The 25,515-nt window shown below is 41.6% G+C and overlaps 1 protein-coding gene across 1 annotated transcript in view; it reads right to left on the reverse strand.

Annotated features, from left to right (window-relative positions):
- dcc (DCC netrin 1 receptor) overlaps positions 1–25,515 on the reverse strand; it is a 171,482-nt gene that overhangs the window by 143,497 nt on the left and 2,470 nt on the right. The window contains exons 3-5 of the mRNA XM_063890086.1: positions 21,271–21,558; positions 13,185–13,335; positions 12,489–12,625 (exon numbers count right to left, since the gene is read on the reverse strand). Coding sequence (XP_063746156.1) covers positions 12,489–12,625; positions 13,185–13,335; positions 21,271–21,558 — 576 coding nt within the window. The remainder of the gene's footprint in view (positions 1–12,488; positions 12,626–13,184; positions 13,336–21,270; positions 21,559–25,515) is intronic.

Consider the following 25,515-nt stretch of genomic DNA (forward strand, 5'->3'; position numbering starts at 1 on the left):
AGGTGGTTTGGGCACCTAGTGAGGATGCCACCTGGGCGCCTCCCTAGGGAGGTGTTCCAGGCACGTCCAGCTGGGAAGAGACCGAGGGGTAGACCTAGGACCAGGTGGAGGGATTATATCTCTTCGCTGGCCTGGGAGCGCCTTGGAATCCCCCAGTTAGAGCTGGTCGATGTGGCCAGGGAAAGAGAAGTTTAGGGCTCTCTGCAGGAGCTGTTACCTCCGTGACCCTGACGGAAAAGCGGGAGAAGAAGATGGATGGATGGACGGCTTGCCATACATTTCCTTGTGTCTCTCCGTGCATCCCTGGTGGGAGGGACTAACGCGTAAGGAGAAGACGCAAGTGAGGGACGCAGGGATGCAAGTTAAGAGAAGTGATATCTACCCAATTTCTCTTTACCTTTTTCCTTCTCTCTCTTGATCCTCCTTAGCAACTGTAATTATTTTTGCTTAGCAGCAGTGTGTTATCGATAATTAACAACCTCTAAATGACCAAATTGACCAATCACAATCAAATATTGTACTAAACTGTGTAATAATGGGATTCAAAAAAATCCCTTTCAGCGATGATATGGTATTAATAGTGATTAGTAACCCTTGCTGAGTTTAACTTGCAAATGTTTTAATCCATTTAGCTAGTTAGTTTAATCCAAGTGCCTTGCTCAAGAACACTGCAGCAGGACACAGCAGTGCTGAGGGCCAAACTGAAAAACAAATCTCCTCGTATTATTTATTGAAAACAAATGCAGCATGGATTTGAGCAATCTCTCTTATTGTTCCTGCTCCTCTGACGCTCATATCCTGAACAGAATTAAAAAGAATATATATTGGATGACGACCTGAGCTGAAAGAGTGATCACAGCAGCCCTTAAGGTCAGAGCACACAACGTCTATCCCTGGGACCTGTCGAGGAGTGGGCTTTATTTAATCTCCACGTCAGAGGGAACCGGGCCCTCACCTGAAGACATTTGACACATGCAGGCTTTTATTTCATTTTATTTGTATTGCCTTCGATGTGGCCTTTGTTTGTTTGCTGTTGTTTGCTTCACCATGACTACCTGTTTATTTTAATACTTGTAATTGGTTGGTCATCTTGTCACTTTCCTGTAATGTGATTGGCTGTTGGGCAGAGGGGAGCTCGGATGAGAGTGATTGAGAAAGATGAGAAACGTCTGAAGTGTAAATGCAGTTGGAAAATCATATTAATGCGAACTCCAAAGTGTGTTGAAGCTGAGACGAGTGGCAGGCTGTGTATGTGTGTGTGTGTGTGTGTGTGTGTGTGTGTGTGTGTGTGTGTGTGTGTGTGTGTGTGTGTGTGTGTGTGTGTGTGTGTGTGTGTGTGTGTGTGTGTGTGTGTGTGTGTGTGTGTGTGTGTGTGTGTGTGTGATGCAGTTACTGATCTGTTCAGCTGGCCACCAGGGACCTGATCAACTCTGCAGTGGTCAGATGACCACAGTGAAGGTTGGCAGCTCCTCCGGGGAGCCTGTAAACCCCTTCCCTGGGACAATGGCTCTGCTGTTGTGAAAGATTAGACCCTTATTTATGATTGGCCACAGTAAAGTCACTTAAACTGTTATTTCACTGGATAACTGGACTTAAACTCACACTGTACATTTTACATTTATATTCAATTCAATATTCCATTCCTTACACACTTAAGTTTATATAATATCCTGCTTTATATTTTGTGTACATTTTTATTCTGACATGTATATTTTCTGCTTTTTAATGGTATTGTATTTCTATTGAGGTGTTTACATTTTGAATTGTTTATTTCAAGGCTTTTAATTTGACTGTATACAGCACCTTGTCTTTTTATGCTGCTGCAACGCAAACATTTCCCAAACTGGGATCAATAAAGTACTTATCTTATCTTTACACTACATTTCCCTGCATGTTTTACCTCCAACTGGGGGCTGTTTTCTTTGATTCCAGTGTGTGCTTGCCAGCCAGTATGAGAGGGCCAATGGTTTATTTATGTTATTTACGTTTAGGTCAACCTTTCCTTTCATATTATTAGTTATTTGATTTTAGAGTTCACTTTGTAATTTTCTGGTTTGGATAGTGAAGCCAACAAAGCTTAAACATCAAATGGCTCACGTGATAAGAACCTTCCTTGCTGAGCAGTGTATGGTTTCTCTACTAACATATAATACAATGTCATATATTCTCATATATTGATTGTCCGAAGTGTTTTAGTTCTTTATGTTCTTTTGTATATTTACATTTAAAATTGGTGTAAATACTTTTTATTATTGCTATAATTTAGACCTGTTTATGTTTGCACCACCAGACACCAACTCAAATTCCTTGTAGGTGTAAATGTACCTGGAAATAAACTCGATTCTAAATCTGATCCTGACATACAGGAAGAACGGTAATTGGTGTGTTCTAAAATATACTTAGAAAAGTTACAGGATTTAATCTGACAACCAAAGAAAGATCACCTAGGCAACTCGTTATCGTTTCTAAATATGTCTCTAACCCCCGCCCCCCCTGCTGAGACATGGAGGACATCTCCACCCGTCTGTCAGGACTAACAAGTGGAGCTCCTGAAGGAGAACGCTGCTAAACTGGAACATGATCGAGAGGAGGACACCAACACAGACTGAGAGAGAGCAGTGCAGGGTCAAAGGTCACACAAGCTGCTGAGTGTAGATACAAGCTGCCGCCAGATGATGAGGCCTGAAGAAGAGGAGAATGGAAGGAGAGAAGGGAAGGAGCCAGGAACCACTGCACTGTGAAATGAGTTGTAGAAGAACAGATTGTGTTCAAACTGTAGAACAACCTTCAGTTCTAAAATCACCTCCAAACACTGGCTATTTTACATAATATCCACTCCCAGACAAAAGAACACACAGATGGCAGGATTAGGGATGGCACAGTAAATTGAAATGGAGGGTGATATGACCGACCAAAAGGAACAGGGATCCCCTAAGATACCTCCCAGATAGCCCAGCAGTGTGCAGCAGCGCGGTGGGGGGGCAGCAGCTGGTGGAGAGGAACAGATGTGTGGAGCTGATCACCTCACACTCCTCACTTTCATCACTTCTGTGTTTTTTTGAAGACAAGCTGACGAAGATGTGTCCTAACAAGGTCACTCGTTTTGACTGGTGATGACTTTAAACTGAAGCAGAGCATTATGGGTAGTAAACAAAGCGGGTCATCCTGTCAGGGCCCGGTCAGGATGAAAAGTCATGTTAAGTCCTTTCAGGCCTGCAGCACTTGATTGAGTTCAAATCCTGGATTACTAAGCTTAAGAGACAAAGGACAGGTCAAGTTGATTAAATGTGCCTGCTGGGGAAGAAAGCACATTACAGACCCGGGGTCAGCAGAGAGAAATGAGCAGCCGACTGACACAGATTACCAGTCTGAACATATGTGAGGCTGCAATAGGAACATCTGGACCACTCATGGAGGGAGGCTTAGGAAGTGAGGAAGGTGCTGAGACATGAAGAAATACATATTCAGGGACTGAGAGGATGAGAGGACACATAGACATCTTTTTGTAAATTGTGTTTTGTTTGTGAAGTACCTTGAGTGACTTTTGTGTATGTGAATAAAGTTTGATATGATTTAAGATGTTCAGCAGAGTAACGTGAAGTCATGGGAAGTTAATGTTCAACGTTCCTTCACTCTAGAACTCACTATCTCGAAACTGGTGTAATGGAAATGATGATTATCAGAGACTTCAATGCTTTGATATTATATATAACATATAAATAATAAAAAATGTGTAAATCTTACATGTGAAGTCATAGTAGATCGATGTGGATGACCGGTCACAAGGTGCCGTGTGTCTTTCTTGCAACAGATGATTAAAGAATCCGAAGGACCACTCTTTGTCTAGTTAATATCAACAATTTCCACCACACTGGGTTGGTGGTAACACTGTGTTGATTTGTCTTTAGGGAAGATTGCAAAGGTGTTATTCTTCTAATTGTGAACGTGTGCCTTTATTCTGTAGCTAGAGGATAGTGAGAGAAGAAAAACATCAGGGGGAAAGAGGTGTGTGAAATTACAAAAAATGAAAATAAGTTGCTTTTTTGTGTCTCATTACAACAATGTATACTTTGATTTGATTCAATCCCGCACAAATCCAGTTCAGCTTCACCTATGCCTCTCATCTGTCTCATGTCACCTGTTTGTTCAACACTACAGAGACACGGAACGACATGATAGGAATATGTTGAATCAGACCAAAGTGATATCAGACAGATCCAGCTTTGAGTCAGTTTGCCAACGACAAGTTCCCTCACATGCTGATTACTCCGATAAAAGACGAGTGCAGGAATGCGAAAAGAGGAAAGTGAAACAAAGGAAGAAACGGTGATAGAATGAAAGAAAGGGCTCAGCTTAGGAACATCTATTAGCTTCATTTTTTATCTTTACACCTGTTTAAATGACCCATGTGGGACAGCACAGAATACCAACCCGCCGGTTCCCGTACCGATCGGACCAAATTAATACAGAGTGTGGACTGGGACTGGAGAGGTGCCAGTTCACCTCTTGGGCCACTGCTGATGTGCCTTTGAGCAAGGTGCCAAACCCACAACTGCTCCCTGGCGCCGGCTAGACTGGCTGCCTCTTTGCTCTGGATCCTCTCAATACGTGTGTGTGTGCACTCATATAATTTTAAGTATTTGTCTGTAACTTTACAACTAAAAACATACATGTGTGTGTATAAAAACAGAGTGGAAGACTGAATTTCCTCCTCGGGGATCAATAAAGGTTAATGTTAAAGGTCCCCTATTAGTGTCAGAAAATACAACCCTCTCTCTTTTCCTCCTTGCCCACATCTCTAAAAACGGAGGTACAAACGAGCTGATCCAGATTTGCTTGGTTATGACGTCTTAACCGAAATGTGGGCTGGCTTTACATTGAACTCCTGGCAATGTCCCGCCCACGTGACACGTCCCAACCCCAAGTCGCAAGCTGAATCCCCTCCCAGCTGTTTGTCTGTGTGTTCATCAGGATGTCTGCAGGAGGGACTTAGAGTTGTATATATAATACATATAATGTCTCTGTTCTAGTGGTAAACACTGAGAAGTGTTTCAGAGATAATGCTGGATGTGGTTTGGAACATAATGTGGCGTTTAATCACGGCAGCGTTTAGCTGAGTTTCTCCAGATAGGAAACTCTCTTCAGAGGAGAGATCATGACGCTCCAAAGGGGCGTGGCCAGCAGCAGCTCCAAAGGGGCGTGGCCAGCAGCAGCTCCAAAGGGGCGTGGCCAGCAGCAGCTAGTTCATTTAAAGCTACAGTCACAGAATCAGCACTTCAGGAACAGGGCTGAAATAGAGGGGGTTGAGGCATGCTACAATGGGGATCTGTTTGGTATTTTGAGCAAAACACTTCACAGACATGTTTTGTATAGATATGGCCCTACAATATATTGTTAAAAAATAGCATAATAGGAGACCTTTAAATCAAAACAAAAATGCAATACAACTTAGGTTAGGGTGGTTAAAAAAACATTGTTTGGCTTGGATGTGTGAAGTTATATATATAAATTTCGTTATATAAAAAAGTCAGCTAGTCCGCTTTGAGTTTTGGTCTACATGCGGCTTGAGCATGACGGCATTACCACAGCTCTAGCTTTTAGTCCATGTTCTATATCCAGCTTTTAAATAACAATGTGTTGCTACTTACTTATAGATTAAAGTGATATTGATCCCTCTGTTACTTCCAACTCCCCATGATACTTCGACTTAAATTAAAGTGAATATTTGTGATAAAACCAGCTTCCACAGAGAAATAATCAATAAACAGAGTCAGAGGGATGAACAGTTTAAGTGATTCATTCATTCTGACTTGGCTTGAATGGTGGACATATTGACAGACCTAAAACCACCCTCTGTATTAGTGAAGAGTTGACTCGCTCTACAGGAGCTCTGTGACCCCCCCCCGCCTCCTTTCTTTCATGTCTTTCAGTCTGCAGCTCAGTGTGTCTGGGTGAGCAGCAGCGGGCCGGCTGGCAGCTCAGCAGGGGGGTTTGGCAGCTTGTTAAATGTTTTCTAAAACACCAACAGTAATTCACAGAGCCTGTAATTAATCAGGAGAGGAACCCTGCAGGCTACAATCAGGAGTGTGTGTGTGTGTGTGTGTGTGTGTGTGTGTGTGTGTGTGTGTGTGTGTGTGTGTGTGTGTGTGTGTGTGTGTGTGTGTGTCGTCTTCTTCCTAGGCCTTAATGATCCAAAGTGAAGTGAGACAATCACCGAAGATCAACAAAGACTAAACCAATCTGTGTTTTACTGCTGTGAACTGTGTGTGTGTGTGTGTGTGTGTGTGTGTGTGTGTGTGTGTGTGTGTGTGTGTGTGTGTGTGTGTGTGTGTGAGTGTGTGTGTGTGTGTGTGCATGTTTGTGTGTGTGTGTGTGTGTGTGTGTGTGTGTGTGTGTGTGTGTGTGTGTGTGTGTGTGTGTGTGTGTGTGTGTGTGTGTGTGTGTGTGTGTGTGTGTGTGTGTGTGTGTGTGCATGTTTGTGTATGTGTGTGTGTGTGTGTGTGTGTGTGTGTGTGTGTGTGTGTGTGTGTGTGTGTGTGTGTATGTGTGTGTGTGTGTGTGTGTGTGTGTGTGTTCAGCATTTTTAACCGTGTGTGTCTGATCGACAGCTATGAAATTGTTTCTGCATTAGCAATGTTTCCATTAACACCAAAGCAGTCTTACTTTAAATACAAGCATGTAAGATCTTCAGGTCATCAGTGGCAGCACCACAGAGTGAGTCTCTCGGTCAGGGTGTTTCCATCTGCACTGGTTAAAACTTTCCACAACAAGAACATACCATGAAACACTGCTGGACACGGAAAATAGGGCTAGTGATAGAAATGAAAAATTCCAAACATTTGTTACAATAAAATGTTTCATGAGGATAAAGAAAAATGTATAAAAATAATTAATTTTAAAAAAAATCCAAGAAAAACTACAGACTTCTCTGGCATTGTTTCACAACCACCATGAAATGGCATTTTACTTGGTATTACAGTGTAACATGGTAACATTCGGAAAGTCTAGAAAAAGCCACACAAGTGAATTATTGTCGACATAAGTAAGTTTGTATAGCTAAATGAAATAACGGATATCAAAGAATATTAAAAATACAACATGAATTGAAAATGTCCCACCCTACCTTATAAGAACCCTGTTACACACCAACAACACTGTGACGCCCTAACAATACTGTTACACCCTAACAACACTGTGACACCCTAACACTGTTACACCCTAACAACACTGTTACACCCTAACAACACTGTGACACCCTAACAACACTGTGACACCCTAACAACACTGTGACGCCCTAACAACACTGTGACACCCTAACATTGTTACACCCTAACAACACTGTTACACCCTAACAACACTGTGACACCCTAACAACACTGTGACGCCCTAACAACACTGTGAAACCCTAACACTGTTACACCCTAACAACACTGTGACACCCTAACAACACTGTTACACCCTAACAACACTGTTACACCCTAACAACACTGTGACACCCTAACACTGTTACACCCTAACAACACTGTGACACCCTAACAACACTGTTACACCCTAACAACACTGTGACACCCTAACAACACTGTGACACCCTAACAACACTATGACACCCTAACAACACTGTGACCCCCTAACAACACTGTTACACTCTAACAACACTGTGACACCCTAACAACACTGTGACACCCTAACACTGTTACACCCTAACAACACTGTGACACCCTAACAACACTGTGACACCCTAACACTGTTACACCCTAACAACACTGTGACATCCTACCAACACTGTGACACCCTAACAACACTGTGACACCCTAACAACACTGTAACACCCTAACAACACTGTTACACCCTAACAACACTGTTACACCCTAACACTGTTACACCCTAACAACACTGTGACACCCTAACAACACTGTTACACCCTAACAACACTGTGACACCCTAACACTGTGACACCCTAACAACACTGTGACACCCTAACAACACTGTGACACCCTAACAACACTGTGACACCCTAACACTGTTACACCCTAACAACACTGTGACACCCTAACAACACTGCAACACCCAAACAACACAGTAACACCCTAACAACACTGTTACACCCTAACAACACAGTAACACCCTAACAACACAGTAACACCCTAATAACACAGTAACACCCTAACAGTATTACACCTTAACAACACAGTAACACCCTAACAACACTGTTACACCCTAACATCACTGTAACACCCTAACAACACTGTTACACCCTAACAACACTGTTACACCCTAACAACACTGTTACACCCTAGAAACACTGTTACACCCTAACAACACTGTTACACCCTAGAAACACTGTTACACCCTAACAACACTGTAACACCCTAACACTATTACACCCTAACAACACTGTTACACCCTAGAAACACTGTTACAACCTAACAAGACGGTTACACCCTAATAGCATTGTAACAACCTAAAACTGTAACACCCTAACACTGTAATTGAGCAGTTGGTCACGTGCTGATAGCGTTGTTCTGGCCCTGGGTCTCCGGTCCACCCTGTGTGATGTGTTTCCTGTTTGTAAGGATCCAGCTCTCCCAGCAGCCCTGACAGCAGCACCCCTGATATGACTGATAACTGCTCTGTTTCTTGTTGCTTTCATTAAACTCCTAACAGGAACCAGCTAATGAGCCGGGCTGCACTCGTTATTATGTGAAAGAACACACACATTCGTTATCCTAATCATCTAATCATGGCCACTGCCCTGTGGAGTCTGAACTCAGATATCTCCATACATCACCACGCTGTGGATATTCATCAGCATTTAACTGCTTCCATTTAAACAAAACTGAGTGTAATGGGGCATACAAGCAAAACATATTTCTTCTTATGTCTATGTTAATCCTGCACAGGGACTAGAAAATCTGTAGTGCTTGATTACTGAAGCAAATGACTTCTTTAGTTTTCCTTAATAGACTTTTCGCCTTAGTAAATGTTAAATACAACATATAATATTTTGAAGACAATCAAGGGATTTTATTCAAAAAAATCTTCGAAGTAATGTGCAGAAAAACTGAAGTTCAAATTTCAAAATGTGAAACACATGGCTCCCCAAATGATAACGTTTTGTTGCTGCCAAAGCGATGTTTGTATTACAACATATTTAGTTATAAAATAATAGAATCAGTATTATTATAAAACACCAACCTTTCTACAGTAATGTTTTAAATAAAGCTAGAACATTCCCAGCAGTGATAGCGGCCCTCTGAGACACTGAGGGCTCACTCAATGAATATGTCAGTTTAACATGCCAGACTCAAACTTAACCATTCCTGGAAGTTTGTTGTCGTTGCACAAAAGTCCATACATACACAGAAAAATGTGTAAGTGTATTGAGAAATAAAGTGTCCACTTTTTAAAATACATTAGTGTATGATGAGAGGGAGGCTGACAGGTGGAGGGATGAATAAATAAATCCAGAGTGCATTCAGACAGCTGCAGGCTGTGATGATAAGAATACACCTCAGTTTAAATCGGCTACAGCTCAAAAATGTATAATCAAAGACCATTTAATGTGAAGAAATGATCGGTGAACAGATTGAATATATGAAGTGTATCAGCCTCGTCGTGTTAAAGTTTCTCAGAAAGGTCACCCTGATCACATCACATTCAGTTTTAAATCTAGACATTGATGTATTTTCTTTTCTGTTGTGACATCTGTTGACATAATACATTTAATTAAAGTCAACTTTTCAGTTTTTCAGTGTGATGACATGATAATACTGTCCTCAGAAAGATGTGAAACAGGGTATGTATAAGGATTCCAAAACAATGTATAAGAGCAGCTACAAATTTCCGTGGTATTGGTTCTGCGTGTCAGAATACAGCGTTTTAATATTTCAGAGCTGACAGTATGAACACACTCTTCCTGTTTATTGTAAACATTATGTGATGTTTGCAGGCGGCAGAGTGTAAACTGAATATGAATGTGATGTGAACACAGGGACACACAAGAAGGGACGCTTAGACAAAGACATGTAAGGACAGTGATGAGCAGCAGGGCCCAGCTGGAAGGAAGCAGAAAACACCCCGAGGTTAATTTGCACATTTTCTCCTGAGAGTCGAACAAACAACAGCTGCTTCTGGTTGATTTCAACTTTCTGCTTGCATAAAAAAACGACTGTCTTCTGTATAGAAAAAAATCTCACAATCTGATGTAGCCGCTGTCTGCTGATCAGCCCTGTATTCAGCCAAGTCCTGCATTCCAGTCTGAGCAGCATCTACGCAGCCCCCAGAGAACCATTTATTTAGCTTTGCAAACTGGATAATAAATAGCTTGAGATACGACTATATGTCTTACCACAGATAGTTTTCAGATTTAAGTTTATTTATCAATTTTTTAAAGACCCTCACTCATGTTCACTCAAAATGTATCCCTACAAATCCCTTTCATCCATTAGTCACCAACAACCATTCACAGTAAATACATTTGAGGAATGGAGATTGGACTTGATAGTGATCCACCCAGCCAAAGCGCCTCTACACCACATGACAACATTTACACCTTCACACACACTCAACACTGACAGCAGGGCTGCCTTACATGGAGTCAACCCGCTCAATATCTAACAGAATGCCGTCTTCCACGATCACATGACAACATCTGGATACACCTGACAGGAAGTTACTAGGGGAGAGGGGGGTAAGATGAGCCGGTGGGTAAGTTGACCCACCTCCTTTATCTAGGGAACTGTGCACGTTTGTTATCATGTGACCATAAATTCAGGAAGCAGCCATCATTTCTGTTTGGCTGTGATGGAAGCACATGGTGAAGTGGTAAATGTGTTTTTTCCACAATAAACCATGTTCTGCTCGTCAAAGTACATTTCCAACATGTCAGGTATAATTACTGTTCTGTCCAAGCAAATGTCTCCAGCTCTGAAAACATGTATCATACATGTTGGTTGTTCAGCAAGGTGTAAACCATGTGAATCACTTAGCTCAAGATTAGCATGAAGGACTAAGCCAGCAGTTTTTATCCAAAAAGGGGCTGTGGGGCAAAGTGAGCCACATGCGGGGGAGGGTAATCTGTGCCAGTGGTTCAATGTCACCCCCCATGAGGCACTGAGGTTAAGTTAAGTCTCTGTAGTATAAAATGGTATTTCAGTGTAGTTTTACATCAGAGCAGTGGTTGAAGACAGAGATACCGACAGGTCAACCCTGCGTAGAGACATAAACAAGAAGGAGGACAGGAAGTGGAAACAGTACAGTTGAACAGCTAAGGTAGAGGTAGAGAGGGTCTTCACTCAGGAGAGAGAAGGAGCTTCAGACCAGATGAAAAACTGCTGACCAGTTCCATGGCCTTACTCCAGAGAAATCTGTGAGCTGGCTTTGAATTACAGACACAACATTCTTGTAGCAAACAATTCAGTCAGTTGGTCAGTTTACCCCAGATGGTTCAATGTGTCCCTTGACTCAGATCAATTTCCCCCTTAGATGGGGCAGGTTAAGCCACAAGAACAGAAGAAGTCCTATTGTCATGGCCCTTTGTGATATATGCATTGTTTTCATTTTGATTGACAGAAAACACCCTGAAGTAAAGGTGGTTGTTGTCATTTGACATGTATCTCATTTTTCCTTGCCTAGAGGACAACATAAGTCAACATTGGCTCCACAGAAGGTTTGCTGCTGATCGTAATGCCCTCTGTGCTCGACACACCTGAGCAGCATCAGTGAGAATCCACCAGCAGCTGGGGAGCAGTCAGTACAACATAATGTATTAATGAAACCCTCCTGAAGCAAACAGATGGCTGCAGATTTATATTTCATGACTGCATTTGTTTCTGGATGTGTTTCTGGATGTGAGTGTGTGCACACAGGAGGGCTTCTGTCAGCACTGGGTGCACACATTTCTTTGTCATTCTATTTATTTGTTTTTTCCCGTTCGTTTTTAATGTTTAATGGTCAGGATTTGTTTTACTTCCTCCATAAGAGAAATTACACAGCTTCATTGTTTTATTTTCCACACACAGCTCTGAAGGTAGGGACTGTACCTTGAAAGAAGACACAGGTCCTTTATAAATGCAAACCATTTGGGTCATCTTATTTCGCCGCGCTTTGGTTGCTAAGTTTATCATGTATTGATCTTTTGTGTCATGAGTTATTGTTTTTTACATTTTAAAGTACTACCAGCTCCATCAGATTCATTTCAGACTGAAGAAGTAGGATGAATAAAGGAATACTAGAAAATTCAAAGTTTGTGTGTGTGTGTGTGTGTGTGTGTGTGTGTGTGTGTGTGTGTGTGTGTGTGTGTGTGTGTGTGTGTGTGTGTGTGTGTGTGTGTGTGTGTGTGTGTGTGTGTGTGTGTGTGTGTGTGTGTGTGTGTGTGTGTTTGCTGAGGACCTTTGTTGTAAAATGTCCCTTCAGTTTTTTTCTTCTTTTCCTGTCACCTCTCTTTATCAGAATAACAGCAAACATGCCCGTAATGTGTGTTGGCTCACCTAGCACACTCAGCTCGGTGAGTGCGGTGATGTTGTGGTTGTTGTTGGCGGCGGTGCAGCTGTAGGAGCCCGAATCATCGTCAGTGACGCTCCGGATGATCAGATTACTGCCCACCAGCAGAGAGTACTTCTTATTCCTACAGAGGAAGAGAGGGAGGTTCTTCCTGTTACGACATTTTTTACAGACTATTCACCATTGTTAAAGAAGGTTACAGACATTTCTGTCAAGCAATCCTGTGAAAAAAACAAAACCAACGATCTTCAGCCCGTCCCTCAGTAAACAAAAACTACTCCATCTCTACCTAGCTGTAATCCTTTAAATGTCACAAACATACAAACAGAGGTGGGAATCAACAAAGTACATTTACTCAAGTTCTGAAGTTAAATACACATTTGAGGTAGTTGTATTTTTCTTGAATACATACATTTTATGCTACTTTATGCCTAACTACAAGTTAGAAGTCAATATTGTGCTTTTTACTCCACTACATTTATCTGACAGCTTTAATTATTTTACAGATTCAGATAATTAGCTAATGCAAAAAAAAGGAAACTCTTTATTATTCATTACATATAACTATAGGTTTAAATATCCAGCAGCAGTTTATAAAGTAGATTAAAACACACGTTTACCGGCAGTTATAGACACAATAAATGATGCATAATTAATCATAACAGACAGACAGGTGGACTGACCAGCTCTGGATCATCTCCTCTCCTCTCCTCCACTGGATGCTTGGAGTCGGGTATCCAGAAGCGGAACATTCCAGCACGGCGTCGGTTCCCAGCAGAGCGGTGACTCTGGACGGACGCTGGAGGAACTGGAGGTTCCTGCTCACCCCTGGCTCTGAGAGAGAGAGAGAGGAGAGAGAGAGAGAGAGAGAGAGAGAGAGAGAGAGAGAGAGAGAGAGAGAGAGAGAGAGAGAGAGAGAGCAGGTCATTTTAATACCATTTATTTGGGACCTGTGCACAGAGGAACACAGTTTCATGTTGGAAAAGGAAAGGTTAAAAGGTTGCAGATTGGATACACTGTTTCCAGACATGTGAAGAGTGACAGGGACTTTGGTCTTTCTTTTGTTGTGTAACTAAAAGCGTAACTCCAACAGACAGTCATTCATTTACTTCCTTTATCCTCCGAACATGTGAACTGTAGGCATGCACACTTGTTCAAACACTTGGTCCAATAACAGATCATGTTCTGTGAGGCAGACGAGTAAAGTGGTAGCTGTCCTTGGTCCTGAAAGGACAGACGCTAAATAGGACAGAGTTGCTATCTAATCAAAACTCATGCATGAAAACCTGGATAGAAGGAGGCTGCTAAATGCAAGGATGATAAAAACAACAATAAGATATTGCATATGCATGAAGATGGTCAGCGAGACAGAGAGCATGGAGCTGCCAGCCTGTACAGATATAGCGCTGATTGGAAAGAAATCATAAAGAGCTGCTTCATTCAAGAGTTGAATGTGTCAGGTTTAATATCAGATCTCCAATAAGAGAGATACACACACACTCCTGCAGTGGGTCAGGTTGTGATAGCCCTCCGGTTTGCCCTCCGGTTGATGGGTTCTCAAAGAACAACAAGACTATTTCCTTCAGGAGACAGGAAGTTACATCAACAGATCTAACAGCACACACACACACACACACACACACACACACACACACACACACACACACACACACACACACACACACACACACACACACACACACACACACACACACACACACACACACACACACACACACACACACACACACACATTCTTGACTTATAATTCATGTCAGGTACAGAGACACTGTGTTTTAGTTTATAATTCCATCTTTTCTAGCCTATGGTGATGTTTATCTGAGCTGAGCAGAAGAGAGAAGAGAGAACTCAAAGAGACTGCATGGAGCTGAACGTGTTTGCTCTGTCTCCTCTCTTTAGTCCACCGCTGGATCCAGCCTGACTTGCAGCGACAGTGAGGACACTGATGCAGAATCTGGAATGGGCCATCTGATGATCTTTCACCTTTGACCCCTGAGCCCCTCTGGTAGTGCCATCCTATAAGACCCGTATACAGTCACTGTTGATCTGTATGGAGTCAGACCGATCTGTGTGAACGGTAAGCTCTGCGGTTCTAAATCAAAAAGCTGTTTGAGAGGGAGAAGGCCCACTGCATAGTTTAAAGACACCCTCTGTGGTCCCCAGGGCCCCACACATTCAGAGACCATTAGCCTAGCTTATTTTATTTATTTATCGTTTATTTGGTAGGGACAGATACAATATACATTGACAGACTGAAAACAGCTATCCGATGCAAGTATCATAGTGTTTATAGCGAATGCTAGTTTGCAACACTCGTCCCTAGAAGGGCTTTTATGGAACTAGGAAATTACAACAGTGAGGTAAAATAGAGTTGAACAGAATACAGCAAGATACAATAATGCATACATTAAAAACATTAAAACTAGACATGGGTACATGTTTGTTGTTGGATTAACCAGGATGTGGTAGCTCTCTTAAAAGTGGTGAAGTTAGCAGCAGATTTCAAGTGATCAGGTAGCAAGTTCCAGGACTTTGTTCCTTTCACAGATGTTCCAGATCTAGTTGCCACTAGAAGCTGCTCTGGTGGATCTGCCGCAGCTCTGTAATCTCTGGATGTATTTGCAGAGAGACTGAGAAGCAAGTCCATTTACACATGTAAACACCAGCTTTACATAATGAAAGTCAGTAAAATTAGCAAAGCTTAAAATCTTGTATTTCCTTAAAATGCGGCAATGATGATACCTTATTTGCTTTTTGTCCAAGATTTTCAAGGCCCGATTGTAAAGACTCTCTATGGATTTAATTACAGACTGGTTGGCCTGGGACCAAGCTGCCAAACCATAGGACAGATGTGAAAAAATGTAACTGGAATCACCCAAGATAGTTCCTTGGGGGATTCCAGTTACAATTTTGTTAAAAACCGACTTGATGTTGTTGATCACAACACACTGTTCACGACCCTTTAAATGAGAATCAAACCATGCCAGTGAGAGTTTAGAGAAATGTATATTGACAGTTTTGAAATTAAGATGTTGTGATTTACGGTGTCAAGTGCCTTTTTTAAATCCAGGAACACTGCCCCCAGTACATTTCCTTTATCAAGTGACTGTTTAATGTTTTCTAATAGTAGACAAGTCGCTGACTCTGTGGAATGGTTGTGTCTGAAACCGAACTGTAGAGGGTGCAAATAATGGTTTGTCTCCAAGTAATGTAGCAGTTCTTCTGAGACAACCTTCTCCAACAGTTTAGACAGGACTGGAAGAAGACTTAATGGTCTGTAGTTGCTAATCTCTTTAGCATCCCCAGATTTTAAAATAGGCATTACCAAGGCGTTTTTCCATCCATCTGAGAATTGACCAGTCTTGATGGAAACATTAATAAGATGTGTAAGGGGCGGAACCACAATGCTACTGTATTTATTTAGGAATACAGTATCTAAGTTATATATATCCTTAGAGAAAGTGGTGTTTAAGTCATTAATAGCTTTCAGGACCACGGATTGGTTAACTTCCCTGATAGCAAATGAGTTGACATCTTCATCAGAAGTTTCAACATTCCTATTAGCATTCGTAAGTGGGAAGTTCATGGCAAGATCTTTAACAGATTGAATGAAGAAATCATTACATTTGTTAGCAACTTGTACAGGATCTCAGATGATGTCTTCCCCAGCTCTGAGTTCATGTTTGTAGGAGACACTGACCTTTGGTTTTATTAGAGTATTGAGTTGTTTCCAGATTATATTACCATTCCCTTTTGCCTCTGATAGAACCCTAATGTAATAATGTGCCTTTGAAATACGCAGTTCCTTAATAACCTGATCCCTCAGCCCTTTGAATCATTTCAAGTCAGTGTCTTTTTGAGTTTTGAGGAAAGTCTTAAGTGAATAATCTCTTCGCTTCATTGACTGACGTACAGTGTCACTTACCCACGGGAGCTGTATTTTTTTCTGTGGCTTTTTACGTTGTTTAATGTACTTGTCAACAATGCGACCGATAATGGATATCAATTTATTACAGCATTCTTTTACTTGGCCATGTTGTAGAACCTCATCCCAGCTGACTGTTATTAATTCATTCTCAAACTCAGTTTGAAAAGTTTTACTGCTTTGTGATTGTTGGTGAAATACCCAGCTAGACGTTTCTTCGTAAGTTTTCTTGCTATTAGTATCATATTATGATCAGACAAGCCACTAACTAAATTATATGTTTTTGTGACACGATCAGGTTTATTTACAAATAATACATCTGTTAGTGTTTGAGTATTCCTGGATAGACATGTGGACCTGTCAATCATCTGATGGAAATCTAATTTTGATGTGAGATCTTTAAGTTTTTTCTACAGTGTTTGTCCAGCCAATTTATATTAAAGTCTCCAAAGACTAGCACCTCACAATTGCGTTTGAAGCTTTTAAACAACTCTTCTAGATTATCATAGAACGTAACAGCACAACCTGAAGGGGGGTTATACACTACAACAATATTGAACTCCATACGTGGGGACAGTGAAACATTTATACATAGACATTCAATTGATAGATCACATAGTGAAACCTCTTTAGTTTTAAACACATCTTTGATATATATCGCCACGCCCCCTCCTCTACCCACAGCTCTATCGTTTCTAAAACATTTATATCCAGGGACGTCAATCATACTGGTTAAAATATTATCCTGCAACCATGTTTCACTAAAACACAGAAAGTCGAGATTGGAGCCGGTTAGGAGAGTTCTGATCTCATCACATTTGGGAGCGAGACTTCTAATGTTTAAGTGACCCCAAAAATGCCTTTGGGTTTTACAGTTGGATCCCAAACTACTTTGGCAGTTTGAAAAAATAGGTTCTGTCTTTGTTTAGTCAGTGCGTATGCTTGGGCTGTTCTTACGTTGTAGTGGATTTCTTTGTAGCTTTCGGTAAGTGCTGGAGGTTGGTTTACGCACCAGCCCGGCCTCCGCTGTTCCCTCCACACTAAGATGCGATGTAAACAAATCAGCAAACTGGTCCCAGTTGTCTTGGGGAAGTTCATTCCGGTCGCCTGCAGGCAATCCAGTCAACACACCGGCTACCTGGATCATGCCGACGACCGACAGTGTCTGCTCTGCAAGCTTCGGTCCTTCTCGTGGATTTCGGGGATGATCTGTTGCTCCGTCAGCAACTGCAGCTGTAACCTCGCTGACATTTGCTGTTGTCGGCCCGGCCTGTTTTTTAGCAGCAGATGATCTATCAGCTCACCGGCGGCAGTGCTTGGACGCCTATCGACCATCTCCACACTGAAGTTTAGTGCAGTCAGATCGGCAAGCTCTGACTCAAGATGGCTCGTCAGTTTAGCAGCGAGCATACCTATCAGCCTACCAGCACCAAGCTCCAGCCCGCATTCTTTGTGTTGTGTTGTGCAGGCGCCATTTTGGCTTTGCAAAAGGCTAAGGGCATGTGGACCTGGATTAAGCCCGCTAGCAGGACTAAAAGAGAAAAATATATTGTCACATGTGAATTGCCCATTTTAGTGCAGTTTGAGTCACTTGCTTTTGTGCCTGCAGTACCCGCGGATTTAAATTTCATAATTGAACAGTAGATGGTAAGGTGGCCATATCTAAAGTAATTCAGATGGAGGTTGTCGAGATCCTGAGTGCCAGAGATCCAACCATGATAGGGATGAGGAGCAATGCAAAACAGGCAAGCAGCAGGTAAAAACGGAGGCATTGATTGTTTGAAGCGTGCTGGCATTCTTTGCGCTGTTTCTGGCCCCCATGCACATTGATGTTTTGCTCCTTGGCATAAAGCCATTGCTTGTTTGTCGTTAAAAAGTTGACTGACAGATAAATAGCAGAGAGTAGGAAATTAATTGATTTGGTAAGTGTTACAGCGGGCACGGAGCCCAACCAACCGTGCCGGTGCGCCATCTTGCTTTAGCTCTCGGACTGCTGCATGGGTACTGCTTAATCTGTTATTTGGATGTTAACTTTCTTTTATCAATGATTAATACCATTTAATAATGTACAATCGCATTGATTTGTATTATATTTATATATTTATTCTTTATAAATGCCATATGTTTATATGAAATGTTCCTTTAATCAAAATGCTTTAAATGTATACATTTTGTGTCTAATTTATTTATTTGGATATTCTTACACATTTTCTTATGTTGTTTATTTACTCAATTAAAAAATTAATTATTTAATTATTTGTTATTTTCTATCACATGATTTTCTTTTCTATGACATTAATATATATTTTGTAGTTTAAACTGTAAAATATGTTATATTTACATTTGACTATTTACATTTGACTATTTACATTTGACTATGCTGAAGGTCGGCCGGGCTGCAGGGAGCCGGGACGAACACTTCATGAGCTCCAGTCCAAGTGTTTAGAAGGAGAGAGAGCTAAACTGAGCTGTAGTGTGTGTGGGGGGGGGAGCAGTGTTAGGCAGACTCCCTGCAGACTAAAGTGTTTCCTTTATGACACATTATGAAAATCATATCCTACACTTTATACATTGATATGTATAAAGGGGGGGGGGACTACTGCTGTCAAAGTGAACCCCCCTGTAAAGCAAGCTGCTGCAGATCCGCATTGGCATCATCTGGAGGTCGATAGCACAAACAATGTTTACAATATGTGATGCCAGAAGATCTGAGCTAGTTTTACATTTTTATTTATTTATTTTTTGTTTTTGTTGTGTTGCTTTCCCTTTAACTGTCAAGTGGGAACTTAGTATTTTTTGTACGTTTTTGTGTTTGTGGTGTTTTTACAGAGACCTGTGGAACGGAACAAATAAATGTTCCGTTCATGGTATGTACAACTGACACTTTTTTGCAATCGTAGTGTGCAATAATGACTTGATATGTGAAAAAACATTATATATAAAACTATACTTTTATAATATCCCAACATTTTTAGATATTTTTATAAAGTCTCAACACTTACATTTATAACTTAAGTCACTTGTAGCTGTGGTTGTGTACTTATTTGTCTTAATTGTTACATATTCTATAACTAATGTGTGCTTTTCTTCTTTATTTAATAAGTTATCTTATTTTTTATTAGTGCAAGCCTTTTTTTACCTGCTATGCCACTTTTTCTGTAACACTGTAATTTCCCCGCAGCGGGTCTAATAAAGGAATTCTGATTGTGATTTATCGTAGCAGAGGCTCCAAGCCCTGAGGCTACAAACCTCCACCATGAGAGACACACTCTGTACGCTGAGACACTGCTCAGGGCTCTGCTCTTTGATGAGAGATGAAATGGAAGCATCTGGACATGATATAAAGATGTACATGAATGTGTGGTATGGAATTAATATTCAGATCTTCAAATTAGAGGATGTACTTAATGTATCAAATAAAAACATTTGAAAATACTCAAGTGAAATCCTACAGTGAAAGTGTTACTTAAGAAAAAGGGTAATACAGAGGTAAATGGTGTACTTTTACTCCACTACATTTATTTAATCCCTTTAGTTTCTTTACAGATCTGGATTAATGATGGTAAATATAATCAGCCCTTAAATCAGACTTTAGTTCACCTGCAGTAAATCCAGCAGCTACCCTGCAGTATACAAAGCCATTACAACTAGCTGCACCTTTACCAGCTCTGAGATCACTTTAATGATCAATAATTATAAAACATATCAGAGATATTATTCTGAAATGGACCAATCAAACAATGACTACTTTTACTGTCGCTACTTTAAGTACATTTAGATGAGAGTACTTTCTACTTTTACTGGAGGAACATTTAGAATACTTTTACTGTAACAGAGTATTCCTACACTCTGGTACTTCTACTTTACTCAAGTACAAGATCTGAGTACTTCTACTTTACTCAAGTACAAGATCTGAGTACTTCTACTTTTACTCACGTACAATATCTGAGTACTTCTACTTTTACTCAAGTACAAGTTCTGAATACTTCTACTTTTAATCAAGTACAATGTCTGAATACTTCTACTTTTACTCAAGTACAAGTTCTGAATACTTCTACTTTAATCAAGTACAATATCTGAGTACTTCTCCCCCCTCTGGTTACACTATCACACAGTATATGATATCAGAAGTTAATATAATTCATGTGAAGGCAGAATTCAGCTGTTGAAGTTAGACATTAGATAGACGTTATTGAAACTAATGATTATTTTCTCCGTTAATCTATTGATTGTTTTGTTTGACAATATTCTGAAGAGCAGACATCAATCAAATAATTGATTCATTGATCTTTTATCTTCACCGGCATCTACTTTGTAGTATTTTAATTATTAATAATTGTTTAAAGAATTAGCAATTTAAGCTGCGCTGTACAGCTGTGCTCTCATTGGTTGTGCTTTGAAAGCTTAAAATATTATAATTTAAGTTCAGAACTTGGGGGCCAGCTCAACGCTCAGGCCTTACGGATTACATGTAAGGAGATTAAGTAATCAGGAAACAAAAAGTTAAACATTATACTTTGAAATAAAAACTTACAGCTTGATTATTCTTTTTTCATTTTAGGCTACTTTTTAAAAAATGCAGCCCAAAATACACACAAAATGTTTTCAAATGCAGTTGGTGAACCTCTGATGTATTTGTCAAACACACTGTGTTAATTGAAGTAGAAAACTAAAACAGCACTTTTTAACTATACTATTCTTTAGGCCTTTAAAAGGACACAATTTGATCCTAAATACCGTACTTTAGTGAACTTACTCAGCTACATTTCCCTACTGTCCCAGGAATAAGTTCACCAGCTATGCCCCCCTGCCGGTTCAGTTACCTGGTAGCACTCGGAGCTCTGCATCCGTCCCGGTTCTCGTGCTGCTGGGGTTGTCTGCCAGACACCGGTATGTTGCCGAATCCGGCGGTTGGACGCGACTGACCTGCAGCGAGCCGGACGGCAGCACAGCCAGGCGGGAGTCAGGGTCGAAGGTCAGCGGTAGTTCCTCCCGGTTCTTTTGCCAGCGGATGATTGGCGTGGGGTCGCCTGACACCTCACAGCGCAGCAGGGCCGTGTCACCAAGGTACGAGGACACGGACTCCGTGGGGATGACCACCTTCAGCGGACCTGCAGGAGTCCAGAGGGTTCAATGACGGAAACATGGACATTGATAGAAGTCACTCTGCATGTAAACAGTACAGATATTTGATTGATTGTTTGGTTGACTCCTCGCATGAAGCCTCCCGTTTCCCTGCACGGAGTCTTTGATTCAGAGAATTTTGGGGGGTTCTTTATTTTGAAAAGTGCTGATGTACATGCAACAGATGCAAACACAGTCAAATAGCAATAATACCAAGCAGAAGACGAAGAATGGGAGGATGAAAACATCTTTATTGGTCACACATGCACACAGCAGAGCACACAGTAAAATGTGTTCTCTGCATTTAACCCATCCTAGTACTAGGAGCAAAGGGCAGCTATTGACAATGGACTTGATCCGGTGACCCTAAGATTCCCAGTCCAAGCCCCTACTGACTGAGCCACTGCCGGCAGCCAAGCTATATCTTTTCAAAGAAATACGAGCAAAGCAAAACATGTTCAATAGCAATGGCAATCAGGATGAAAGGGATTAGCATTTTAATCGTGGAATTGATTCAAGAACTTCCTGTTTCATTGAAGCATCTTGTGGCACCGGACTCCTGAGTCATGTCTCAGGTAGCCAGATACGACATTCCAAAAAAAACATGGCTGAGAGACAGGAAATGGACACAGATGATTCAACTCAAGTCTCTGTGAAACACACATGTACACACACTGACACTCAGTAGGGTTTATAAACCAAGTGCTGTACTGAACTGAACTAAACTGACTGTTGTGTAGCGATCTGAACAGATGCACTGCTGTAGCTTTACTGTTTATTGTTTAGAACTCCCTCACACATTACGGCTGTCAGTACTGATGGTGCTTAAGAGCCCATGGTAGCAGCGGGGTGAAGACGAAGAAGAAGAGGTGAGCGGGGAGTAAAGGTCTTTAGGTCGACAAGAAGAGAAATACAGAGACAAAAATGGAACAGAAAAAAGGTGAGGTACAGCAGGGGCAGGGGGGAGGGTGGGGTAGAGCTGTGAGCAGCAGGACTGAGAGACACACACACACACACACACAAAGAGACGGGCACACATACAGAGACAGTGTGGACATCCCGCTGTGTTTAGGACACACGCCGTTTCCTGTCTGATCAGATTGACTTCAGCTGCAAGCAGCCTGCAGACACACACACACACACACACACACACACACACACACACACACACACACACACACACACACACACACACACACACACACACACACACACACACACACACACACACACACACACACACTCATGTGTGATTATTGTGAGGATCCACAGTACTTCCTCCCTGTTTCTGTCTGTTTCTGTCTCCCTGGCTGGGCGTGGCTGACCTACTTTTTGGATTCCTGCCTCTACACCTCCTCAGCTGCAGCTCATCCCACTAATTGCCACTACTCACCTACACCTGTATAAGATCCTGGTTCTCATCTCCAGTCTTTAGCAGTTCGTCGTTAAACCTGCAGTGGTAAAAATGTCCAGGCCCACATGCTTCAAGATAGCTTTTTGTTAGTGCCTTTTGAAGTGTTTTGCGCCATACTAACCTTGTGTTCTCCCTGTCTAGATCCACCTGATACTCCACCAGCCATGTCTAGTCCCTCACCCCTTTTTGACTTGATCCTCAGCCTTCGCTCTCCTAGCTTGATTCCCTGGGCCATCCTTCCTAGTCTCCCCCTGCTCCGTCCACTGGATTTCCCCGCCTGCTCCTCCCTTTTCCTAACACGGCCACTACTCCCAGACCCAATCCTATTTCTGGCAAATAAACCATTTTCACTTCACTCCACCCTTCGTCTTCAGTGTTTGTAGTGTGCTCGTTCTCAACGTAACAATTATATTTCACAGGGCTGCTGGGCCTCAGGGCAGATTAAATACACTCTGTAGCAATTTCAAGAATTCAATAAAGAGGAGCCTATTTATTTTCTCCTCTGTGATGATGTTGTTCTGAGGTTTAACCATTAACTTTAAACTGGTTTAAATGATCCCATTGTGCATGTTTTTATTCCAGAATATTATTTCTGTATTCATGCCTTATGAACGCCACAACAGCATTTGGACCTTCATGAGAGGCTCCTAAAGGTACTCTGATATCAGTGTTTCAGACGGGCTGTGAGATCGGTGGCTTTTCAGAGGGGGGGCAAAGAAAACAAAGAAAACTGGGAACAGCAGCAACACCAACACGCAGACAAACACACCCAAAACCACATTAGTGCGAGTCATCAGTGCGCAAACAGACAATGCAAACCAAATGTTTCCTGTTGGGGTACAGAATAAACAAGTGATCATTGACTGTTGATATGTGAGCTTTAAAGTGTCCCTTTATTCTTTGGACAGAGCAAAGCTAGACTCTAGTTATTGTGCTAAGCTATGCTAACCATTCTTAAACCACAGTTGGTGCAAACGGATGTTTTCAAATACCAAAGAACAGAAAATATTTTTTAAGTAATTTAAAAAACGAGAGTCGAGAGAAACAAGGGAAACATGACTCATGAGATATCACTGTCAATGTCTAAAGGATACAAATTGACATTTCTCTCCAATCAGAAACAAGCTTTGTCACATTTATTAAGTCTATAATTTTTATTATATCTCCAAATATCACCAATTCCACATACAAATCAAGTTTTGCATCAACATATTTTTTACTGAATATGGATTGAAAACATAATAATGTAACTAAATGCAAACTCTGTAAATATTAGCAAAATCTAGCACTGCTACGGCCCAAGCTTCCACATCTCTGCTGATCATCATTCCTGTCAGCTTAGGAAAATAAATGCAGTTAGTCTGTTTGTTCTTTTGTTTTCATGCTGATTTGAATCAGTTTTTGCTTCCTGTGATTTACCTTGACATACGAACACAAACAAATACACGCTGTGACATCACACAGATCAGAGGCGACAGAACGCTGATGTGAATCTGGATCCTGTGTTACATAAGTTCTGCTGCTGTCTGTTCCTGCGTGCATCACAATGCTGCCTGCAGCCTCTCTCTCACACACACACACACACACACACACACACACACATACACACACACACACACACACACACACACACACACACACACACACACAACAAACACACACATTAGAGACTGACGCAGGTGATCTGGAGGCTGAACAGCTACATACGACACATGTTATTTACAGATTACACACGGCAGATCTGATGTTTCCTGTCTCAGATTGGCATGTTTCTTTCTCTGCTGAGAGCATGTTGCTTTAGCTTACTTAAACAGAATCCAAAGTGGAGCAGAAAGTTTACAGGGATCTTTAGTCAGAGAGAAATTCTGATTACACAGAATGGAAATAAAGCAAAACACAACATGAAGGGAAGTCGGGGGGACGGGGGAAGTAAAATGGGTCAAACCATCAGGGTGTGTGGAGGAGGAGGAGGAGGAGGAGGAGGAGGAGGAGGAGAAGGGGGAGGAGGAGGAAGAGGGGGAGGAAAGAAGAGAAGGAACAAGGGAAGGGATCAACATTCAGCAGAAAGGTATGAGAAGTAGAAAAATAAGAAACTTTCACTTCCTGTCTTAGGATTCAAACGAGCAACCTCCATTTCGAATGAAAATTGTTGGTGTCTCTATAACTCCGTCACACCAGTGTTTGTTTTTGTTTCCTTGTTGGTTTCCTCCTCATTAGACAAATGAACCAAAATAACTTGCACAGTTAATATCATGCAAATCCCAGCAAACGTGCGAGGGCAGCGCAGGGATTTGGGGCCGCTTCACTCTGAATGGTCGCCTTGGGAACGATTATTATCTGCTTCTGTAGGTCAGACAGGCCCCTCCTCACCACCGTTAATTAGGATTGGTTAAAATCCTCTGAGAAACCGCGGCTTATTGGGGATGGATGGACTGAAGACGCTCTGTGTCTCCCTCCACCGCAGACAGCTACAGCTGATTATTCTTCATATGACGTGTAATGAGCTCTTCGGAAATATGGTTGCACCGGG

This window comes from Eleginops maclovinus, chromosome 8, assembly GCF_036324505.1.
Source record: "Eleginops maclovinus isolate JMC-PN-2008 ecotype Puerto Natales chromosome 8, JC_Emac_rtc_rv5, whole genome shotgun sequence".
NCBI classification, from domain to species: domain Eukaryota; kingdom Metazoa; phylum Chordata; class Actinopteri; order Perciformes; family Eleginopidae; genus Eleginops; species Eleginops maclovinus.